Raw genomic sequence first — 25,000 nt, 5'->3', positions numbered from 1 at the left:
CATCATGGCATGATTTTTGTTTTGTCATGTGTGTGACAGGTTCATGCCCCCGGATGACCCTCTGGGCCGTCACGGTCCCAATCTTGACAACTTCCTCAGGACAAAGCCTTTACCGACAGAGCAAAAGAAACAACTCTGTCCGTATGGTAAGAGACGATCCTCCTGTAAAACGTCTGTTACCCTTCAACAGCTTCTTCACTTTGAGGGTGACACGGCACAAGTGGTCAAAAACGTGTATGCCTTCTGACAAAACCAGTCAATAATTGGTCAATAAAAACAGAACACAATGATTTGCAAATCCTTTTCAACTTATATTCAATTGAATAGACTGCAAAGACAAGATATTTAAAGTTGCAACTGAGAAACTTAATTTTTTTTTTACAAATAATCATTTACTTTGGACAGTTATGTCCAAAGTGCGGCCCGGGGGCCATTTGCGGCCCGCAGGTAATTTTTTAACGGCCCCACGGCACATTCAAAAAATACGATAAAGAAAAATAAAAAACATTAAAAAGTGGTATAAAAGAGTAAACAGGTGACAATTAGGGATGTCCGATAATGGCTTTTTGCCGATATCCGATATTCCGATATTGTCCAACTCTTTAATTACCGATACCGATATCAACCAATACCGATATCAACCGATATATACAGTCGTGGAATTAACACATTATTATGCCTAATTTGGACAACCAGGTATGGTGAAGATAAGGTACTTTTAAAAAATATATATAAAATAAAATAAGATAAATAAATTAAAAACATTTTCTTGAATAAAAAAGAAAGTAAAACAATATAAAAACAGTTACATAGAAACTAGTAATTAATGAAAATGACTAACATTAACTGTTAAAGGTTAGTACTATTAGTGGAGCAGCAGCACGCACAATCATGTGTGCTTACGGACTGTATTCTTTGCAGACTGTATTGATATATATTGATATATAATGTAGGAACCAGAATATTAATAACAGAAAGAAACAACCCTTTTGTGTGAATGAGGAGGGAGGTTTTTTGGGTTGGTGCATTAATTGTAAGTGTATCTTGTGTTTTTTATGTTGATTTAATTAAAAAAAAAAAAAAAAAAAACGATACTGATAATAAAAAAAAACGATACCGATAATTTCCGATATTACATTTTAACGCATTTATCGGACATCCCTAGTGACAATAAAATGTTGCTATGTTGACTCTAATATGCAGGCTGTTTCTTTATTTAAAACATAATAATGAATCAAAATCAATGTTATTAGGAATTATTGACCTATTCAAGGCTCCAATTAGGTCACATTAAATATTCCACTTTGAGATAGTTTTGGGGGAAAATGTTGCATATTTTGTGTTTGCCATATAAAAAACGATGTTTTTTTGGGTTTTTTTAAAGAAGGGCCTAAAATGAAAAAACAAGGAACATAATCAACAACAATACAAGTTATAATTGACGGATAGATCTGAAGTTGATGTCGAGACTATTGTGTTAACAGTTTTTTTTTAAATTACGATTTGTTTTTTTAACACTTTACTGAGCAGGACCCTTTTGGATCCCCAATAAATAAAAAAAATTGAAGTGTCATTGCTCAAAATATAATAATAAATTAAAATAAATGTTGTTATGAGTTATGTTATGAGCTCCAATTATTATATAATCTGAAATGTTCCACTTTAAAATTTTATTGGGGGGAAAAAAAATGTTTACATTTTGTGTTTTTTCCATAAAAAACTGGGTTTTCTTTGACAAAAAGGGCATACAACTTAAATCTAAAAAAAACAAAAACGTTATATTGACAGATATACCTAATGTTGATCTAGATCAGGGGTCACCAACCTTTTTGAACCAAGAGCTACTTCTTGGGTACTGATTAATGCGAAGGGCTACCAGTTTGATACACACTTAAATAAACTGCCAGAAATAGCCAATTTGCTCAATTTACCTTTAACTCTATGTTATTATTAATAATTAATGATATTTACACTTAATTCAACGGTTTAAAAGAGGAGAAAACACGAAAAAAATGACAATTAAATTTTGAAACATAGTTTATCTTCAATTTAGACTCTTTAAAATTCAAAATTCAACCGAAAAAAAGAAGAGAATAAGAATTTGAATCTTTTTGAAAAAATTAAAAAAATAATTTATGGAACATCATTAGTAATTTTTCCTGATTAAGATTAATTTTAGAATTTTGATGACATGTTTTAAATAGGTTAAAATCCAATCTGCACTTTGTTAGAATATATAACAAATTGGACCAAGCTATATTTCTAACAAAGACAAATCATTATTTCTTCTAGATTTTCCAGAACAAAAATTTTAAAAGAAATTAGAAAGACTTTGAAATAAGATTTAAATTTGATTCTACAGATTTTCTAGCTTTGCCAGAATAATTTTTTTGAATTTTAATCATAATAAGTTTGAAGAAATATTTCACAAATATTCTTCGTCAAAAAAACAGAAGCTAAAATGAAGAATTAAATTAAAATGTATTTATTATTCTTTACAATAAAAAAAAAACATTTACTTGAACATTGATTTAAATTGTCAGGAAATAAGAGGAAGGAATTTAAAAGATAAAAAGGTATATGCGTTTAAAAATCCTAAAATCATTTTTAAGGTTGTATTTTTTCTCTAAAATTGTCTTTCTGAAAGTTATAAGAAGCAAAGTAAAAAAAATAATGAATTTATTTAAACAAGTGAAGACCAAGTCTTTAAAATATTTTCTTGGATTTTCAAATTCTATTTGAGTTTTGTCTCTCTTAGAATTAAAAATGTCGGGCAAAGCGAGACCAGCTTGCTAGTAAATAAATAACATTTTAAAAAATAGAGGCAGCTCACTGGTAAGTGCTGCTATTTGAGCTATTTTTAGAACAGGCCAGCGGGCTACTCATCTGGTCCTTACGGGCTACCTGGTGCCCGCGGGCACCGTGTTGGTGACCCCTGATCTAGATATTTAAACTTTGAATAATAATAATAATAACAATTAAAGCTGCAAGCAGCGTTGGTCGGGTCCGCATTTTGGCTGGTGCTAGTCCTAGGTGTCCCAATACTTTTGTCCAGTGGTAGTCCTGAGTGAGACCTACATAGAGGTTTTTGTTTCGTGTCTCTACGATATTCGTACTGGGAGTTAGAGGAAGTTGTGTCTGTGTTTTTTTTCCTAGGTGGTTGTTTTCTTTGAAGGCGCGTAAAATCACAACAGCGGAGCAGCTTTAGTGCTGCGGGTCTTTGAAGGCTCGTAAAATCAAAACGGTAGCACTAATCAAAACGCCGTCGTCAACTTTTAATCAGAAGGGTTCAATCTCTCTCCTGTAGTAGTTTGAAGCCGAAACGACAAACGCGCTCAGAGGAGATCATGTTTGATGTTTGGTGACCGGTTTTAACAAAAATGTTGTTTTGAAGGAGGGATTGCAAACTTCCTGTTGATTTTTGCTGAAGGATATCAACCTATGAAATGTAGGTCTAAGTGAGACCTACATAGAGGTTTTTGTTTCATGTCTCTAAGACGTTCCTACCGGAAGTTACAAGCAGTTTTGTCTGAGTTTTCCTCTGAGAAGCAGTTTTGTCTCAGTTTTATTCAAAAATTGCGCTAGAGCACAATTTTGAGTTTTGGAGTTTGGTTTTTTTTTTAGATCGCAATTTCCACCAGCCCTGATGTGTGTGAGAAGTTTGGTGAGTTTTGAAGTATTTTAAGGGGGTCAAATTACAGCTCAAAGAGGCAAAACATTTTTGTCTTGAAGGGGAAATTGCCAACTTCCTGTTGGTTTTTGCCCGAGGATGTTAAATTATGAAATGTAGGTCTAAGTGAGACCTACATAGAAGTTTTTGTTTCATGTCTCTACGACATTCGTACTGGGAGTTACAGGCAGTTTTCTTCCTAGGGGGCGCTAGAGCGCAATTTTTTTTTAGGTTTTTTTTTTTACTAAAGTGGTTGGGGCACGTTTTTCTATGTGTGTGTCAAATTTGGTGAGTTTTGAAGCATGTTAAGGGGGGCAAAGTAGTGCGCAAAGCTGCGGAAAAATAATAATAAACCTTACAATAACAATAGTGTCCTTTATACAGGGTACAGGCGGACCCTAATAATACTAAATAATGACTTTTTTTATTTTTTTTTTAACCTAAACCCTTTGGAGTCCCCAGTATCAAGCCTGAGTGGAGGCCTAAATGTATATTTTTTATACATATATTGTATTGGTTTTTAAAATGAAAAATATCAAAATGGCCTTTGATTTTTCAGTGGAAAAAGTTTGGACACCCCTGGCCTAGAACAATCCGGATGTTTCTTTTCCTCTTTGGTCCGGAGGACACGTCGTCCACAGTTTCCAAAATCAATTTGAAATGCGGACTCGTCAGACCACGGAACACTTTTCCGCTTTGCGTCAGTCCGTCTTAGATGAGCTCGGGCCCAGCGAAGCCGGCGGCGTTCCTGGGTGTTGTTGATAAATGGCTTTCGCTTTGCGTAGTGGAGTTTTAACTTGCTCTTACAGATGTAGCGACCAACCGTAGTTACCGACTGTGGTTTTCTGAAGTGTTCCTGAGACCATGTGGTGATATCCTTCACACACCGACGTCGGCTTTTGATGCGGTACAGCCTGAGGGATCGAAAGTCACGGGCGTTTCTCCAGATTCTCTGAACCATTTGATGATATTACGGAGCGTAGATGGTGAAATCCCTGAATTCCTTGCAATAACTCGTTGAGAAATGTTGTTCTTAATCGGTTGGACAATTTGCTCATGGATGCTACTTTTATAGCCAATCATGGCACCCACCTGTTCCCAATTAGCCTGTTCACCTGTGGGATGTTCCGAATAAGTGTTTGATCACCATTCCTCAACTTTCTCGGTCTTTTTTGCCACTTGTGCCAGTTTTTTTGAAACATGTTGCAGGCATGAAATTCCAAATGAGCTAATATTTGCAAAAAATAACAACGTTTTCCAGTTGGAACGTCAAGTATCTCGTCTTTGCAGTCCATTCAATTGAACACAAGTTGAAAAGTATTAGCAAATCATTGTGTTCTGTTTCTATTTACCATTTACACAATGTGCCAACTTGTTCTTAACCTTTTTGACCTCGGAGCATCATCAATCCACAGTACGAAATCACTTTTAAGATAATAAAGTCATCTTAAATATAGTAGGGTTCTTCCAAGTAGCATTATCACTGGAAGACTCGAGAAAAAGGTATGACTATGTCCAAATAGGCTTGATGAAACCGTTCAAAATAGGGTTGCTCATGTATGCAGTACTCCTGCCACCCCACAGGGGGGTGAGTAGAAGAAGATGGCACTTTCGACCCTAAAAAAATTAAAATGGAAATGCGAAAATCTGACTTTTAACAGCAACCGGACAACAAAGTAGGAATGCATGCAAATTGCTGACTTTGTTATGTCTTTTGTATTCGTGGTCGTGTTGTTTTTAGCTGTTTAACTCTGGCGATCAAGACTGGATAATTACATGTAGCGCCGAATTTGACCAGCAGAGGACGATAATGCTACACCTTAGCTTTGACTGTGTTGAGCAGGGGTCCTCAAACTTTTTTACTCGGGGGCCGCATTGGGTTAAAAAAATGTGGCTATATATATGTATATTTTCATTTATATATATATATATATATATATATATATATATATATATATATATATATATATATATATATATATATATATATATATATATATATATATATATATATATATATATATACATGCACACACACACATATACATATATATATATATATATATAAATATATACACACATATACATATATATATATGTATATGTGTGTATATATGTATATATATATATATATATATATATATATATATATATATATATATATATGTATATATATATATATATGTGTATATATATGTATATGTGTGTGTGTGTGTATATATATATATATATATATATATATATGTATATATATATATATATATATATATATATATATATATATATATATATATATATATATATATATACACACACACACACATATACATATATATATATATATATATATATATATACATATATATATATATATATGTATATGTGTGTATATATATGTGTGTATATATACTGTATATATATATATATATATATATATGTATATATATATATATATGTATATATATATATATATATATATATATATATATATATATATATGTATATATATATGTATATGTGTGTGTGTGTGTGTGTATGTGTATATATATATATATATATATATATATATATATATATATATATATATATATATATATATATATATATATATATATATATATATATATACATTGTCTTTATAATCCGTTTTGTCATTTAACATCAATTATCATTGATCTTCATCAACATTTAACATTGTCACGTTATCGATGGGAAAATTCATTTTTAGACAATATGATTTGCCTGAGCGGCTAGGAGACACCAAGAGTAACAAGCGGTAGAAAATGGATTAGAAAGGAAAGATTAAAAATAAAATTAAAATAAATAAAAAATTGTAATTAAAAATTTAAAAATATTTTAACTTGGGACTTCCTGTGGGCCGGATTTTGGATGCTGGGGGGACCCCTGGTGTTGAGCCACATGTGTGCAATGTTTGCTGTGTGTATTAACATTAAACCTTCCATTTTATTTATGTAAAATACACAATGGACATTGTATGTGTAAAATACACAATTGATGTTATACTTTTGTAACGTTTATATTTTCAGTCTTATGAACCTAAATAAAGGAAGATGTATCAAGAAATAAAACAGAAGAAGGGAAATAATTCAAAAGCAGGAACATCCATCATCAACAAAAAATGTAGCTTCTGTTTCTTCATGCTGTTAACTACCTGTCTAGCTGCACAAAGCTTCAATGTAAAGTAAGGAAAACTATCGATACCGAGTATAGTATCAGCATATAAACGATACTAACGTGATTCTATCAATATTTTTATTTTTTTCTATTATTGTATTTTCATTTGGCCTTAAATTTTAATGAAAGTTAATTTAAGAAACAAATATTATTATGTATTATTCATTTGCAGTACATTTGATTAGTATTTGTTTTGGTCATCAGCCTGACCTAAACCATGATAAGAATCCTTGTGATTAGCACATGGTTTCATTTCATTCGGCAAGGTTTATTCAGTTCAACTGTAAGTAGGTTATTTGTTTATTGAATATGATTAAAATATTAAGTCTTGAAATACTGCAACACATATAAAAAGAAATGGCATGTCTGGTATGGACAAAGCTTCCTGTTTGGGTTTTGTTTTGTTGCCATGCCTTAGCCTGCAGCTCTGTTGTAGGCTTGAGTTGATCACATGTACAGTAATTACAGTGCTTTATTTGCCTGAACCGCAAAGACGAAAGGCATATAATTAAAAACCTTAAATGGAGAGAGGCTGTTATTAAATGTGAAAACGTATTATATACAATAAGGTCAAAAGTAATACTGTAGGGGGCTTGATCTACTAAATGTTTGCATGTATTAAAACATGTGCAAATTTGATAGCATAAGCAAAGCTGATCTACAAAACTTGTCCTCGGAGGATTGTATCTTTTTTCGGTTCGCAGAATAAGGAGAGCAATCCACAGGCCAACGTCTTCGACTTCAACCGCTAGACATTGCGAGAGTAACAAGGATGCCTACCCATGGGGAGCATGTATTCATTTTAGCATGCTGACAATTTTGATCATATTATGTCGCAATTTAGAGGAAAGTATGTGTTTTTCAGGTGAATTACCTGTAAATACACTCTGAATGGTGGAATGTGCAGAAAGTACTGTTGCGTCGACCAGCATTCCTCCAATGGGGAATTCAAATTGCTAGTCTCTCCCAGATTCTTTTTATGGCAATAAGCTGATGTTTATATTCAATCAACAGGCAGTAGTTGGTATTTTGTGGTTTATTCTCCAAGCTTAGAGGACAAACGTGAGACCAATCCAGTACACAAGCGTTCCCCAGCCCGGTCCAGATCGGTCTGAAACACATCACGAAAACATTCTGTTCTTCAATCTCTCCCCCCGCCCTCACGCCCGCACAGATGCTCATTGTGTCCGTTATCTCAAGTCGGCCCGAGAAGGGAAGCAGGGAGGACTCCTCTTCTCTGCCTCCTACTTCAAGGCTGTCCACAGTGCAAGCACTTTGTCATGAGACGATCGAAATAAGGAAAAGAGTACAAGATGGAACATTAGCTATTTAAAATATGACTATAGTCATATAAAAGAAGTAACTCTTAATTATGGATAAATGTGGATGTATGTAGATATCTGCATCCGTCAGTACTTATATGACTCAATGCACACAACCTTCCCTAGTCATGGTGCAAAAAATTTATAAAATATAAAAAAGAATCCAACCAACACAAAATGTCAACAGACATGGTCACACATATCACAACTTACTCACTAAATTGTGTGGACGTTGTAAAATATGTCCACGCACCATAAAAATTACACCCATTTAAATCCATTACAAAGCATGATGAGAAAAATGCAAAACACCTCTCCACACTTACCCATGTTTGGCACATTTTAGCTGCCCGATATTTCTGATTGATTACAAAAGGCTTTCACAGAAGTAAACAAGGTAGAAGTCGAACTTTTACATACTCTTAATAACCAGTTATAGTAATGATTAATATATAATATGTACACATATATATGTATAGGATATATATATATATATATATATATATATATATATATATATATATATATATATATATATATATATATATATATATATATATATATATATATATATATATATATATATATATATATATATATATATATATATATATATATATATATATATATATATATATATATATTAAGGGGTGTGGGAAGAAATCAATTCGAATTCGAATCGCGATTCTCACGTTGTGCGATTCAGAATCGATTCTCATTTTTTTTAAATCGATTTATTTATTTTTTTATTTAAAAAATGTGTTAATTTTTTTTAATTTTTTTTTTTAATTAATCAATCCAACAAAAGAATACACTGCAATACCAGAACAATGCAATCCAATTCCAAAACTAAACCCGACCCAGCAACACTCAGAACTGCAATAAACAGAGCAATTGAGAGGAGACACAAACACGACACAGAACAAACCAAAAGTAGTGAAACAAAAATGAATATTATCAACAACAGTATCAATATTAGTTTCAATTTCAACATAGCAGTGATTAAAAATCCCTCATTGACATTATCATTAGACATTTATAAAAAAAATTAAAAAATGAACAAGCTTGACAACACACTGTGTCCAATATTTTCACAAAGATAAAATAAGTCATATTTTTGGTTCATTTAATAGTTAAAACAAATTTACATTATTGCAATCAGTTGATAAAACATTGTCCTTTACAATTATAAAAGCTTTTTACAAAAATCTACTACTCTGCTTGCATGTCAGCAGACTGGGGTAGATCCTGCTGAAATCTATGTATTCCATGAATAGAGAATCCTTTTGAATCGGGAAAAAATCGTTTTTGAATCGAGAATCGTGTTGAATTGAAAAAAAATCGATTTTGAATCTAATCGTGACCCCAAGAATGGATATTGAATCGAATCATGGGACACCCAAAGATTCACAGCCCTAATATATATATATATATATATATATATATATATATATATATATATATATATATATATATATATATATATATATATATATATATATATATATATATATATATATATATATATATATATATATATATATATATATATGTATGTATGTATGTATGTATGTGTGTGTGTGTGTGTATATATATGTATATATATATATATATATATATATATATATATATATATATATATATATATATATATATATATATATATATATATATATATATATATATATATACTGTATATATATACACACTACCGTTCAAAAGTTTGGGGTCACCCAAACAATTTAGTGGAATAGCCTTCATTTCTAAGAACAAGAATAGACTGTCGAGTTTCAGATGAAAGTTCTCTTTTTCTGGCCATTTTTGAGCGTTTAATTGACCCCACAAATGTGATGCTCCAGAAACTCAATCTGCTCAAAGGAAGGTCAGTTTTGTAGCTTCTGTAACGAGCTAAAGTGTTTTCAGATGTGTGAACATGATTGCACAAGGGTTTTCTAATCATCAATTAGCCTTCTGAGCCAACGAGCAAACACATTGTACCATTAGAACACTGGAGTGATAGTTGCTGGAAATGGGCCTCTATACACCTATGTAGATATTGCACCAAAAAACAGACATTTGCAGCTAGAATAGTCATTTACCACATTAGCAATGTATAGAGTGTATTTCTTTAAAGTTAAGACTAGTTTAAAGTTATCTTCATTGAAAAGTACAGTGCTTTTCCTTCAAAAATAAGGACATTTCAATGTGACCCCAAACTTTTGAACGGTAGTGTATATATACATACATATATATATATATATATATATATATATATATATATATATATATATATATATATATATATATATATATATATATATATATATATATATATATATATATATATATATATATATATATATATATATATATATATATATATATATATATATATATATATATATACATATATATATATACATACATATATACATATATACAGTATATAGTCGAGCTTTCTGTGGTTTATCCAATATACAGTGCTCAATACCGGGGTAGAGCGGAATATACGTTAGTATAGTATACCTGCAAAACAGGCTTGTAGGGATGACATAGCCTCTGTGTTTTTTTCCTGACCTAACGTACATATACAGTATATATATATATATATATATATATATATATATATATAGTTACTTTACATGCAGTGGGCTTTCGGCCCTCGACCAAATTTTTTTAGCCCAATGTGGCCTTCAAGTCAAAAAGTTTGGACACCCCTGATTTAGCGTGTCTGTCTTCATGTATATGTTCAACTGTAAGTAGGTTAGATATACAGTAATTATTGAATGTGAGTAAAATATAGAGTAAGATTACTAATTAGTGTTAATATGTGGGTGGGCCCCGGGTCCCTCTGTAATGGAAAAGTTGGGCCCCGAGGTCAAAAATTTTAAGAACACCCTGCTATAATCTATTGTCAAAGTATCAAACTTGGATTGGAAATCGGATTGGAGGTCAAAAATTGTTGATCGGGACGTCCCGAGTACAAACAAAACATACCGGCATGTTGGATCCAGAACATGGCCCCAACACCCAGCCATTAGTCATGTCTATTGCATAACAATCTAAGAGTTGCGTCAGGAAGGACACGCCTTTGTGTGATTTGTTTTTTTTCACTCCGCAGACAAAAAGTGCACTTACGGCGTGAAATGTAAGTTCTACCACCCAGAGCGGGTCAACCAGTCCAACCAGTCGTTGGCCGATGAACTGAGAAAAAAAGCCCAGATTTGCCCCGAGACTGAGGAGATATCATCGCTTCACAAACAATCTCAGTCCGACGCTAATCTCCGTCCTCAGGAATTCTACAGAGAGCCCAAACTAGACCAGCTGAGGTCCTCACATCCCGCTCAGGTTAGTGAAACCAAAATCTTGTACCGGGGAGGTCCAGGAACCAGTCTAAACCAAGTGCCCTCCAATAAGGAATGTTCTGGGCTGCACTTCATCCCCGATCATTACCATGCCAGCACCTTCTATGAGTACTTGGACTCTGGCCTTGGCTCCGATGAGAGCCAGTACTCTGATGTCAGGAACTCCCACCGGCCCACACAGTCCTGCCTGTGCTGCTCACACCCTAGAAACCTGGACTCTGCACGTCAATTCTTCATCCCGGCTCAGAACCACAGCCTACCTGGCTGTCGTCCGTACAGCGGAGCCCCTCATTGTAAACAACGTTACAACTCGGAACCTTTTCACGGGCTACCCCAAGCCAGAAGATGTTCTCCTCAGCCTGGATCAGTCCCAGACAGCTTTTGTTGCTCTTGCTGGAGCCAACAGTACTTCCCTCGGGGTCAATGCCATCACTTTCCGGCTGCGTTCGACCTGCGCGTGGTGGCGTACGGTGATGGACATGTTCCCACATGTGATGGTTGCAGAGAAGCTGGCTGCAGAGCTCCTCATCCAGAAAACCCAGACTGGGATCTTGTAGAATCTTCTTGTCCCTCACATAGGTACTGTTACAAGCTCCCATAGCAAGGCTATCCAAACCTGTTGAAATCAAGGACCACGTTCCAAAAAGGAACGGATGCAGGGACCACTTTGTCAGTCTTCAGAGTGGTGGTTAGAAAATATACTCAAATCAATCCCAGGTACGGTAGGTCAAGATACTGTAAACTGAGCAGTTAAATATACCGGCCATACAAAATTGAGTTTATTACACTTTTGTCTTTTTTTATGTAAATATTTTACTATTTGATTCTCTGATCTGATTATCCAAATATACCGTAATTTCCGGACTATAAGCCGCACCTGCCTATAAGCCGCACCAGCTAAATTTAGGGGGAAATACAGATAGCTCCATATATATGCCGCACCCGACTATAAGCCGCAGGGTTTTGATGTGTAATTAGCGTAGTATATAGGGGTTCCTGCTACCACGGAGGGGATTGTCGGGACAGAGATGACTGTTTGGGAACGCAAAGCGTCCCATTTATTAACAATAAATCTTTCAATCATTCAATCAAACTTTCACATCTTTGACATGGCGAACAGCATTCGTGCAGAGTACAAATAATACAACGGTATTACCGGTAGTCAGTCCTTAATCATTGTGTCATCGTCTTCCTCCTGCGTACTAAAACCACCGAGATCCTCTTCGTCGGTGTCAGAGAAGAACAGGTCCAAAATGGCGTCGTCAGCCAAGTCAAGGTTACGTGCAGCAGCTCTATTTCCTTCTTTGACAGCCAGATCGATTGCCTTTAACTTAAAAGCAGCATCATATGCACTTTTCCGTTTGTTTTCCATATTGAGGGTGTTTGCATGAACACTTCCTTCGCGCAAACTGTCACTGACGCTCTCCTACTCTTTGTTTTGCTCTCGGTAAGCCGTAAAAAAAAGCCATAAAAAAGCCGTAAAAAAGCCGCACCGTCGTAAAAGCCGCAGGGACCAAAACGAGGGGAAAAAGTAGCGGCTTATAGTCCGGAAATTACGGTATATGAATGTTGTATAAGGGAATACATTTTTATCGATATTTTTTTACATGTCAAATTTTGATTAATTAATTAATACAAGTCCTCATTATCCTAATACTATATAAGTATTATATTGGCCAATATATAATTATTTTTTTAATGTAACATTTTAATTAATTAATCACACTTTTGACTATCCAAATACTATATTCGGTTTATTTCATGGGAAATTTTGATGAGTGAATATATAGGGTTTTAGATTATCCAGATATTATAGAAACATAATGTTAACACAACACATTTTTTTCATCTCAAATTTTAATTCATTAATCAATTTCTTGATGATCCAAATACTACACAGACAATATATTTATTGTATTTTTTTCATTTATAATTTTTGTTATTTAATAATTTCCCTGATTATCCAAATATTACAGTATATACATTTTATACAGACTATTACTTTTTTCAAAATATATTTTTTTATCTAAAATTTTTATTTGATAACTACATTTTCTTGATAACCCAAATACTATAAAAATGTTTGTCTAAATTATTTGTTTGTCAGAGATTTTATTCAAAGGATCAATGTCATGATTATCCAACAACTGGGCTAAATAGATTTTATATATCCCAATGTAATTATTTTCTTGTACAATTTTGATAAATTAATTTTAGATTATCCAGACACTATATAACTATAATGTCACTCAAATAAATTTTTCATATAATATATAAATATAATACAAGATTATAAATGTAAAAATGTTATTGGTGATAATCAGGAAATTTATTAATTGATTAAATTGTTAAATGAAGACATTCTTGGGGAAAAAAATACATCGGCCCATATAATACCTTTTTAGCCTAGTACTTGGATAGCATGAAGTTGATTAATTAATAACCATTTTGGATTAAAAAAATGTTTTTTTTAATTATTGTGAAAAATAAATACATATTTTTACTGTTTTTGAAAAAATAGGCAGACACCAAAACACATCAATTGAAATATATATCATGATTATCCAAGTACTTGACTAGTGGTCCTTAAACTTTTTTAGTACCACCTCGGAAAAAAACGTGGCTCTCCAAGTACCAACAAAATGACCCACAATAAAATGCAGTAGCGTAGTATGCTTAAGTATTCATTAATATCGAGGCAAAGACTTTATTTGACAGTAAATGTAATATTTTTGGCCACTGTAACATTACACACAGTTTGAATATCGTAAAATAAAACACTGTACTTGAATCAAGTGATTCTTTGATGGAGCCCCCTTCCTTTCCTCTAGTGGTAAATGTACCACCGTTTGAGAATCCCTGTACTAGGCTAAATAAATGTTAAATAGGCCAATGTATTTGTTTTCTCAATAATATTTTATGTAAAAATGGAATCAATTAATCCGAAAACAATATAGATATTATTCAAGCCAATAAATGTTTCAGTGATACTGTACATCCCTTGTTTTATATAGCAACGTTTTAATTGTTTTCTTTTTAGTGTGGCTGTCCTTGTTTTAATTTTCTGATGCAGGTTGTCTTTAATGTTGTTATTGAATATATTATTATTAAATACATCAATCCAGAAAATTGATTTTGGATACTGTTGCGTCGACCAGTTCTTCCTCCCAGGGAGTCTAAGTTACTGGTCAATCCCAAGTACTTTCAATGACATATATGCTGAGTAAAAAGGACCACCAAGACAGAATAGGAATATTATCAAGTTTTACTAAAGCTTTAGGAGAACCACCTAGACCAGGGATCACCAACACGGTGCCCGCGGGCACCAGGTAGCCCGTGAGGACCAGATGAGTAACCCGCTGGCCTGTTCTAAAAATAGCTCAAATAGCAGCACTTACCAGTGAGCTGCCTCTATTTTTTAAATTTTATTTATTCGTCTGCCTCACAATACGAAGGTTCTGAGCAGTCCTGGGTTCAATCCCGGGCTCGGGATCTTTCTGTGTGGAGTTTGCATGTTCTCCCCGTGACTGCGTGGGTTCCCTCCGGGTACTCCGGCTTCCTCCCACCTCCAAAGACATGCACCTGGGGATAGGTTGATTGGCAACACTAAATTGGCCCTAGTGTGTGAATGTGAGTGTGAATGTTGTCTGTCTATCTGTGTTGGCCCTGCGATGAGGTGGCGACTTGTCCAGGGTGTACCCTGCCTTCTGCCCGATTGTAGCTGAGATAGGCTCCAGCATCCCCCGCGACCCCGAAGGGATTAAGCGGTAGAAAATGGATGGATGGATGGACTAGCAAGCTGGTCTCACTTTGCCCGACATTTTTAATTCTAAGAGAGACAAAACTCAAATAGAATTTGACAATCCAAGAAAATATTTTAAAGACTTGGTCTTCACTTGTTTAAATAAATTCATTTTTTTTTTTTACTTTGCTTCTTATAACTTTCAGAAAGACAATTTTAGAGAAAAAATACAACCTTAAAAATGATATTAGGATTTTTAAACACATATACCTTTTTACATTTTAAATTCCTTCCTCTTCTTTCCTGACAATTTAAATCAATGTTCAAGTAATTTTTGTTTTTTATTGTAAAGAATAATAAATACATTTTAATTTAATTCTTCATTTTAGCTTCTGTTTTTTCGACGAAGAATATTTGTGAAATATTTCTTCAAGCTTATTATGATTAAAATTCAAAAAAATTATTCTGGCAAATCTAGAAAATCTGTAAAATCAAATTTTAATCTTATTTCAAAGTCTTTTGAATTTCTTTTAAAATGTGTGTTCTGGAAAATCTAGAAGAAATAATGATTTGTCTTTGTTAGAAATATAGCTTGGTCCAAATTGTTATATATTCTAACAAAGTGCAGATTGGATTTTAACCTATTCAAAACATGTCATCAAAATTCTAAAATTAATCTTAATCAGGAAAAATTACTAATGATGTTCCATAAATTATTTTTAAATTTTTTTCAAAAAGATTCAAATTAGCTAGTTTCTCTCTTCGTTTTTTCGGTTGAATTTTGAATTTTAAAGAGTCGAAATTGAAGATAAACTATGTTTCAAAATTTAATAGTCATTTTTTTTCGTGTTTTCTCTTCTTTTAAACCGTTCAATTAAGTGTAAATATCATTAATTATTAATAATAACATAGAGTTAAAGGTCAATTGAGCAAATTGGCTATTTCTGGCAATTTATTGAAGTGTGTATCAAACTGGTAGCCCTTCGCATTAATCACTACCCAAGAAGTAGCTCTTGGTTTCAAAAAGGTTGGTGACCCCTGACCTAGACCAATACAATCGCATCGGCTACTCGAGTTGATCTGACATTCAAACGGAAAAACCAACTCCTTGCACACAAAGAAAGCCCCCATCTCTCCCCCTCGCAACACTGATAAGGAAAGAGTGGGGGTTGTATTTCACATTCCAATGGTTAAGACACTAACCATATAAAAAGGAAAAGTACTACCCGCTCAAACATGGCTATGAATAAAGAAAGAACTCTTAAACATATATGCATTCTCCACAATACTCCTGTTCTGTAGCGTAAATAAGTTATGGGGTTGCTCAACAGAATCTTGTTATTCATTGTTAAAAAGCAAGAGTTGCTTCTTGTCACGTGTAGTAGAATTTCTGACCTTTGACCTATATTGCATGTCTAATAAGAATGTACGCTCATTTTATTCTCTTCTATTCTGTGCCAGTGGGACAAAGGTGAATATGGAGTTGTGCCAACCTGTCTGCAGAATGTTTAGAATTGCCAAATATGACTAAGAGATACAAGGTTGTTTTGGAACAGACAAAACCAAAACAAAAAATCGTGACGCATTAGATAACAAACAATGACGCACAAGAGACATATAAAAAATGGCAGAAGACGGGAACTCGACAGTGATTTTGGCTTGTGTGTGTCTTGTTTACTCCGGAGTAACATGTGGTCTGTCTGCACGGCCAACTTAATTCAACCTGCACTTCTGATAATGGGTAAATACATTTGTTGTACTAAACTACTTTTGTTGCCTGTTTAAGCTTCGGACAATCCACTACACACGCAACAGAAGCTTTTACGTCAATTCTAAATCCAACAAAGTTCTTGTGACTTAGAAAACCTTTGAATTTCAATATGTTCGCCGCGGTTGTGCAATACGTGTCAATTATTTTTGTATTATCCATGTTGTCGTAACAGTGTTCACGGTAAGTACAGTACATACTGTAAATATGCAACAGGGTAACTTGGCCCTGGGGAAAACACAGCAACACATATAAAAAAAAAGAAATGGTATTTCAGGTTTGGATTTTGTTATGATGTCATGCCTTAGCCTGCAGCTCTATTGTAGGCTTGAGTTGATCACATGTAGAGTAATTACAGTAAATGCAGTGATAGCCAGCCTGTTTATTTGCCTAATCCGCAAAGACGTCAGGTATTTATTTAAAAGCATAATTGGAGAGAGGCTGGTATTAAATGTGAAAACGTGTAATATGCAAAACAAGTTTGTACTTTATTCAAACATTTGTCTTCATGAATATTCATAGTATTTGCCGATCATCAGAACGGCCACAATACTGGGAGAAGATGCAAATATAATCATTCAGCACACGGTTTTTCAAACTTTTCTGAGCCAAGGCACATTTTTTTCATTGAAAAAATCTCGAGGCACACCGACAGCAGAAAACATAAAAAAATGAAACTCAGCAGCCGATACGGACAGTAAAAAGTCGTTCTCGCAATTGTTGGATATTAATTCAAACCATAACCAACCATGCATCGCTATAGCTCTTGTCTCAAAGTAGGTGTACTGTCACGACCTGCATACTTGCCAACCTTGAGACCTCCAATATCGGGAGGTGGGGGGTAGGGGGTGGGGGGGGGGGGGCGTGGTTATTTACAGCTAGAATTCACCAACTCCAGTATTTCATATATATTTCATATATATATATATATATATATATATATATATATATATATATATATATATATATATATATATACAGTATATAGTCGAGGTTTCTGTGGTTTATCCAATATACAGTGCTCAATATACGTTAGATGGTATACCTGCAAAACAGGCTTGCAGGGATTGATTGATTGATTGATTGAGACTTTTATTAGTAGGTTGCACAGTGAAGTACATATTCCGTACAATTGACCACTAAATGGTAACACCCGAATAAGTTTTTCAACTTGTTTAAGTCGGGGTCCACTTAAATTGATTCATGATACAGATATATACTATCATATATACTATCATCATAATACAGTCATCACACAAGATAATCACATTGAATTATTTACATTATTTACAATCAGGGGTGTGGAGGGGGGGGGGGGGGGGAGGATATGGACAGCAAGTAGTGGACATAGAGAGAGAGAGAGAGAGAGAGATCAGAAGGCATAAGAAAAAGTATCTGAATTTGATTGTTTACATTTGATTGTTAGCAATCCGGGGAGGGTGTTAGTTTAGGGTTGTAGCTGCCTGGAGGTGAACTTTTATTGCGGTTTTGAAGGAGGATAGAGATGCCCTTTCTTTTATACCTGTTGGGAGCGCATTCCACATTGATGTGGCATAGAAAGAGAATGAGTTAAGACCTTTGTTAGTGCGGAATCTGGGTTTAACGTGGTTAGTGGAGCTCCCCCTGGTGTTGTGGTTATGGCGGTCATTTACGTTAAGGAAGTAGTTTGACATGTACTTCGGTATCAGGGAGGTGTAGCGGATTTTATAGACCAGGCTCAGTGCAAGTTGTTTAACTCTGTCCTCCACCTTGAGCCAGCCCACTTTAGAGAAGTGGGTAGGAGTGAGGTGGGATCTGGGGAGGAGGTCTAGAAGTAACCTGACTAGCTTGTTCTGAGATGTTTGGAGTTTAGATTTGAGGGTTTTGGAGGTGCTAGGGTACCAGGAGGTGCATGCGTAATCGAAAAAGGGTTGAACGAGAGTTCCCGCCAGAATCCTCATGGTGCTTTTGTTGACCAGAGAGGAGATTCTGTAGAGAAATCTCATTCGTTGGTTAACCTTTTTGATTACCTTGGTTGCCATTTTATCACAGGAAAGGTTAGCCTCTAGAATGGAACCTAGGTAGGTGACCTCATCTTTCCTGGTAATGACACTGTCACCTACTTTTATGGTGAAGTCATTGACTCTCTTAAGGTTGATGTGGGACCCAAACAGGATGGATTCTGTTTTACCCAAGTGTATGGATAGCTTGTTGTCAGCGAGCCAGGTGCAAGTTCTACACAGCTCAGCACTGAGGATTTTCTCCACCTGTGACTTGTCCTTGCCGGACACCAGCAGGGCCGAGTCATCCGCAAACAAAAACAATTCACAGTCGCATGCCGATGACATGTCGTTTATGTATATTAGGAACAGTAAAGGTCCCAATATACTGCCTTGGGGGACTCCACAGCTCACCGAGAGGGGGGGGGAACACGGTGCCGTTCACCTCTACCACCTGCTCCCTCCCCTCCAAGTAAGATTGCATCCAGCTCCAAGAGGTTTTGTTAAATCCGATTGCTCTGAGCTTATCCAACAGTATAGCGTGGTTAACGGTGTCAAAGGCCTTCTGAAGGTCCAGCATGACCATGCCGCAGTATTTGCCCGCGTCCACCTCATGTTTGATGTGGTCGCTCAGATAGAGAAGGCATGTGTCAGTGGAGTGGTTAGTTCTGAAGTCAGATAGAGAAGGCATGTGTCAGTGGAGTGGTTAGTTCTGAAGTCAGATAGAGAAGGCATGTGTCAGTGGAGTGGTTAGTTCTGAAGTCAGATAGAGAAGGCATGTGTCAGTGGAGTGGTTAGTTCTGAAGCCGGATTGGAATTTGTACATGAGTTTATTAGTGGCAAGGTAACTATCGACCTGTTCATAAACTATTTTCTCCATTACTTTCGAAATGGAGCTGAGAATAGAAACAGGTCGGTAGTTGCCAGGTTCCAATTTGCTTCCTTTTTAAAGAGGGGAGTTACTCTTGCTATCTTAAAATCTTTTGGTACTTGGCCTTGTGTAATTGATAGGTTTATTATGTGCATGATGATCGGGGCAATGATGGAGGCAGAGTCCCTGAGGAATCTGGAGGGAATACTATCAAGGCCGGTGGCCTTGTTAGGGTGGAGCGCGCTCAATTTTTTAAGCACCTCATCAGCTGTGACCATTTCTAATTTGAAATCATCGTTGGATACTCCTAGCTTTCTGTAGAAGGCTTTAATGTGTTCTACACCAAAGCGACCAGAGTGGTGGGACAGCTTGTTGACAAGAGTTGCGGCTATGCTGGTGAAAAAGATGTTAAGTCTGCTAGCTACCTCCATTTTGTCTGTAATGAGGGAGTCACATAGAATGGATCTGCTATCCCCGTTTAAATGAAAAAAAATCATTTCAGTAGGCCTTTAAAGAATGCATAAAAAAATACATTCGTCATGTCTTACGTAATGATTGTGAACGATAGGCAAAATTCCCCCCAAAAAGTGCAGTTCACCTTAAAAAACGAAACAAAAAAAATTGTTCAAAACATATTTCCACATTTGCAGCCGGTTTATTGTCACCTTCCCTGACACTGTCGGCCTGGAAATGGCTGTGAATCACATCATATCTTCTTCAGACTAAAATCCTAAAAATGCCAGACCGTTTTTTTAAGATACAGAGATATTCCAGTGTCAGCACAAACATTTTGCTTCAGAAGCTTCACACATCTCTTCTTCTATATTAGACAGGCATGTGATTTTTCCGTCTAAAGTCGGAATTCCGTCTTTTTTCATCTCGGGGGGAAAAAAAATGATCTCCCGTTTTTCCGGTTTTTTTTCCGACCCTAAATCAAGATTCGAGACGTAGTTTATATTACGCCGTAGTTGATTGGTCGATATGTTCCTTGTGACCAATCAGGACATCTGTTATGAATCATGACGTTAATAACGTCATCATACGGCCATTTTCCATTTGTAAACGATGTCGGTTATCGAGAGAAAGGACGCTTTACGAGTAAAATAAATTGATAAACATGTCAGAAATAAGTTTGGATTGGACTGGATGGAAAGGGAAATCACTGATACTGTTGGGAAGAAGGAAGTTACGACTTTGTTCGGTGGTTTTATTCGGAAAATCGATCGTCCCGGAAAGGTTTTATGCAAGTGGTGTCATGATAATATTGACTATGGATCACGAGGTTTCAAGGCTTTGGAAGTACATGCGAAACAACTTGAAGCAAGGAAAACAAACTTTTCACTAGCTGGTACTTTTGGATGTCAACCGAAAGTGAGCAAACCTTACGGACTTCATCCTTTGTTTACATCGACAACTGCCGTAGACACGGAGAGGAAAGATCCACCCACTTCAGTTGCAGACAGGGTTGTTAATAATGAGGTCAGCTAAACAATATTTGCTTGCGAAATACGCACGTTTGTTTTAAATGTCAACCAATTATTGCTTGGCGAAATATAAATGGGTTTTTCTAAAAAATAAAAAGCCACGTGAAAATATATTATGAAATGACAGAAATTCAAAGAGTCGCATTATTGATTCCAGTTAACAATTTATTTGAAATAAATTTGCATATAATACTATTTTGTAATATTATGTTCTTTTGTAGTCTCTTGAAACTATTGTCCGTGGTGTAACAATCTCGAAGGTAAACATTTCCACACTTGTTTCATGCAATATGTCAGTGTCCTCACATTATTATTATTTCCTATTTTCAAATATAAGTAAACAATACTAAACATGTTTAAATATTGTCATAAATGTACAAATAAACATTGTCATAAATGTACACTACCGTTCAAAAGTTTGGGGTCACATGTAAATGTCCTTATTTTTGAAGGAAAAGCACTGTACTTTTCAATGAAGATAACTTGAAACTACTCTTAACTTTAAAGAAATACACTCTATACATTGCTAATGTGGTAAATGACTATTCTAGCTGCAAATGTCTGCTTTTTGGTGCAATATCTACATAGGTGTATAGAGGCCCATTTCCAGCAACTATCACTCCAGTGTTCTAATGGTACAATGTGTTTGCTCATTGGCTCAGAAGGCTAATTGATGATTAGAAAACCCTTGTGCAATCATGTTCACACATCTGAAACCAGTTTAGCTCGTTACAGAAGCTACAAAACTGACCTTCCTTTGAGCAGATTGAGTTTCTGGAGCATCACATTTGTGGGGTCAATGAAACGCTCAAAATGGCCAGAAAAAGAGAACTTTGATCTGAAACTCGACAGTCTATTCTTGTTCTTAGAAATGAAGGCTATTCCACTAAATTGTTTGGGTGACCCCCAAACTTTTGAACGGTAGTGTATATCCTATTTTGGCGAAAAGAATGAAATGTTTACAGTACATGAACTGAAGTAATGTGGTCATACTGTAAATAAACTGTAGATAATAACACTGATCGATGTGACACCTGTGGATGTGAAATGAACACAAGATGTAAATATTAGTGACTAAATACTGTTGGGACTGAACCATACACAGTGATTCATTAGGATCATTGGGTTATGTATGTTCTATTAATGATGTTTTCATGTCTTTAAACACTAAAATATTGTCTTCAAATGGTGCTGTCTTTTTTTTTTTTTTTTTTTTTTTAATTATTATTTTAAACAACATTAAAAAAAGACACAAGATACACTTACCATTAGCGCATCAACCCAAGAAAACCCTCCCTCCCCCATTCACACCCATCCACACTCATTGACACAAAAGGTAAGTGTCGCTGAGTTCGATTTGGATGTGATCTAGACTGTACATGGGTGCTTGATTTGAAAATGTATATTTGTTTGTGGATTGTATGCAACCTGTTGTGTTCCCTGGTTTTTGGTGTACATGGGTGAAGATGTGTGTTGCTGAGCCCGATCTGGACGTAATCTGAACTGGACCTGGTTTTAAGAACCCTTTTGAACAATCTGATTTCATTGACAACCCGGTCTGGTGAAGTTAAAGGCCTACTGAAATGAATTTTTTTTATTTAAACGGGGATAGCAGATCTATTCTATGTGTCATACTTGATCATTTCGCGATATTGCCATATTTTTGCTGAAAGGATTTAGTATAGAACAACGACGATAAAGATTGCAACTTTTGGTATCTGATAAAAAAAAAAGGCTTGCCCCTACCGGAAGTAGCGTGACGTAGTCAGTTGAACATATACGCAAAGTTCCCTATTGTTTACAATGATGGCCGCATGAAGTGAGAGAGATTCGGACCGAGAAAGCGACAATTTCCCCATTAATTTGAGCGAGGATGAAAGATTTGTGGATGAGTAAAGTGCAAGTGAAGGACTAGTGGGGAGTTGAAGCTATTCAGATAGGGAAGATGCTGTGAGAGGCGGGGGTGACCTGATATTCAGCTGGGAATGACTACAACAGTAAATAAACACAAGACATATATATACTCTATTAGCCACAACACAACCAGGCTTATATTTAATATGCCACAAATTAATCCTGCATAAAAACACCTACGTGTTTGTTATGCTAGCTCCTAGCTCCTCTGCTAGCTCCTAGCTCCATAGAACACGCCAATACAATTCAAACACCTGATCAACACACACAATCACTCAGCCCAAAAGACCGTTCACCTAACCCAAGGTTCATAAAGCTTATATATTTTTAAAAAGTTACGTACATACGCAAAACAAAGTTGCGCACATACGGTCAAGCGATCAAATGTTTAGAAGCCAAAGCTGCATACTCACGGTAGCACGTCTGCGTCTTTGTCATCCAAATCAAAGTAATCCTGGTAAGAGTCTGTGTTGTCCCAGTTCTCTACAGGCGTCTGTGTATCGAAGTCAAAAGTCCTCCTGGTTAGAGTCTCTGTTATCCGAGTTCTTCCATCTTGACTGCATCTTTCGGGAATGTAAACAAAGAAGCGCCGGCTGTGTACTGTTGTTGCTGACTACGTTCGAAAAATACGTCCATTTCGCACCGACAACTTTCTTCTTTGCTTGCTCAGCTTCCTTCTCCATAATGCAATGAACATGATTGCAACAGATTCACGAACACAGATGTCCAGAATACTGTGGAATTATGAAATGAAAACAGAGCTTTTTCGTACTGGCTTCAATGTGGAAGGCATACCCGTGTTCCCCGGTCTACGTCACGCGCATACGTCATCCTCAGAGGCGTTTCGAACCGGAAGTTTAGCGGCAAATTTAAAATGTCACTTTATAAGTTAACCCGGCCGTATTGGCATGTGTTATAATGTTAAGATTTCATCATTGATATATAAACTATCAGACTGCGTGGTCGCTAGTAGTGGCTTTCAGTAGGCCTTCAAGGTCCTTTGTTTGTTTTGTTTGAAAGTAAAGCAATTTAAAGACAATTACATAAAGGATAGTAATTGGTGAAAATGTTGGTGGACCGGCACCGCGCACAATCATGTGTGCTCTGAGGACTGTGTCCCTTGCAGACTGTATTGTTCTATATTGTAGGAACCAGAAGTTTTTGGGTTTTTTTGGTAACAGGGAGAGACAGCCCCATTTGTGTAAATGGTGCTGTCTTTGTTAATTTTAGCATGTTAAATTGGTGAAAAACCAGGAGCTTCGGGGGGCGTTGCCCCCTTTGTCCCCCCACCAGGGCGCCGCCCTGGACCTGGCCTTCGTCCCCCAGACCCCCGGAAATGTTTTCTGTCTTTTTCATCGTGGTCAAATCACATGCCTGATTAGAGTTTGTATTATTTTTTTTTATACTGCAAAAAATGTGGTGTATCTCTTTCCAAAATGCCAATACTGCTTTGTCCAAGGTGTCCTTGCCTTGCAGGGTCATTCCCAGGCCATCAGTAGCTTGTGGAAAGTTACGAAGGCACCATGGCCAGGTTTGCTGCACGGAATAAAGAGAGTAGTAAGTCCATTTTGCATTTGCATGGGGGAAAAAAATCACTAACATTTTCCCAACATACCAGTCAAAGTAGCAGTGACCCTTATGGTGGCCGTCCCGCACGCCGTGGTCGGGCGCCTGCAGCTCCACGCCCAGG

The 25,000-nt window shown here is 35.7% G+C and overlaps 2 protein-coding genes across 3 annotated transcripts in view; one reads left to right on the top strand and one right to left on the bottom strand.

The window, feature by feature from the left end:
- Positions 1 to 13,351, top strand: part of LOC133660548 (endoribonuclease ZC3H12A) — a 36,519-nt gene extending 23,168 nt beyond the window's left edge. For both annotated transcript variants that reach the window (XM_062064093.1, XM_062064094.1), the window contains 2 exons: positions 40 to 146; positions 11,309 to 13,351. In XM_062064093.1, the coding sequence (XP_061920077.1) occupies positions 40 to 146; positions 11,309 to 12,153 (952 nt within the window). In that variant the 3' untranslated portion in view covers positions 12,154 to 13,351. The remainder of the gene's footprint in view (positions 1 to 39; positions 147 to 11,308) is intronic.
- Positions 13,352 to 24,109: 10,758 nt separating this feature from the next.
- Positions 24,110 to 25,000, bottom strand: part of LOC133659727 (CAP-Gly domain-containing linker protein 4) — a 14,162-nt gene continuing 13,271 nt past the window's right edge. The window contains exons 6-7 of the mRNA XM_062062364.1: positions 24,926 to 25,000; positions 24,110 to 24,846 (exon numbers count right to left, since the gene is read on the bottom strand). The exon at positions 24,926 to 25,000 is cut by the window's right edge and continues 162 nt beyond it. Coding sequence (XP_061918348.1) covers positions 24,789 to 24,846; positions 24,926 to 25,000 — 133 coding nt within the window. The 3' untranslated portion in view covers positions 24,110 to 24,788. The remainder of the gene's footprint in view (positions 24,847 to 24,925) is intronic.

This window comes from Entelurus aequoreus, linkage group LG11 (genome assembly GCF_033978785.1).
Source record: "Entelurus aequoreus isolate RoL-2023_Sb linkage group LG11, RoL_Eaeq_v1.1, whole genome shotgun sequence".
NCBI lineage: Eukaryota > Metazoa > Chordata > Actinopteri > Syngnathiformes > Syngnathidae > Entelurus > Entelurus aequoreus.
Note: the sequence above shows the minus strand (reverse complement) of the source record. Positions and strands in the feature narration are given on the sequence as shown.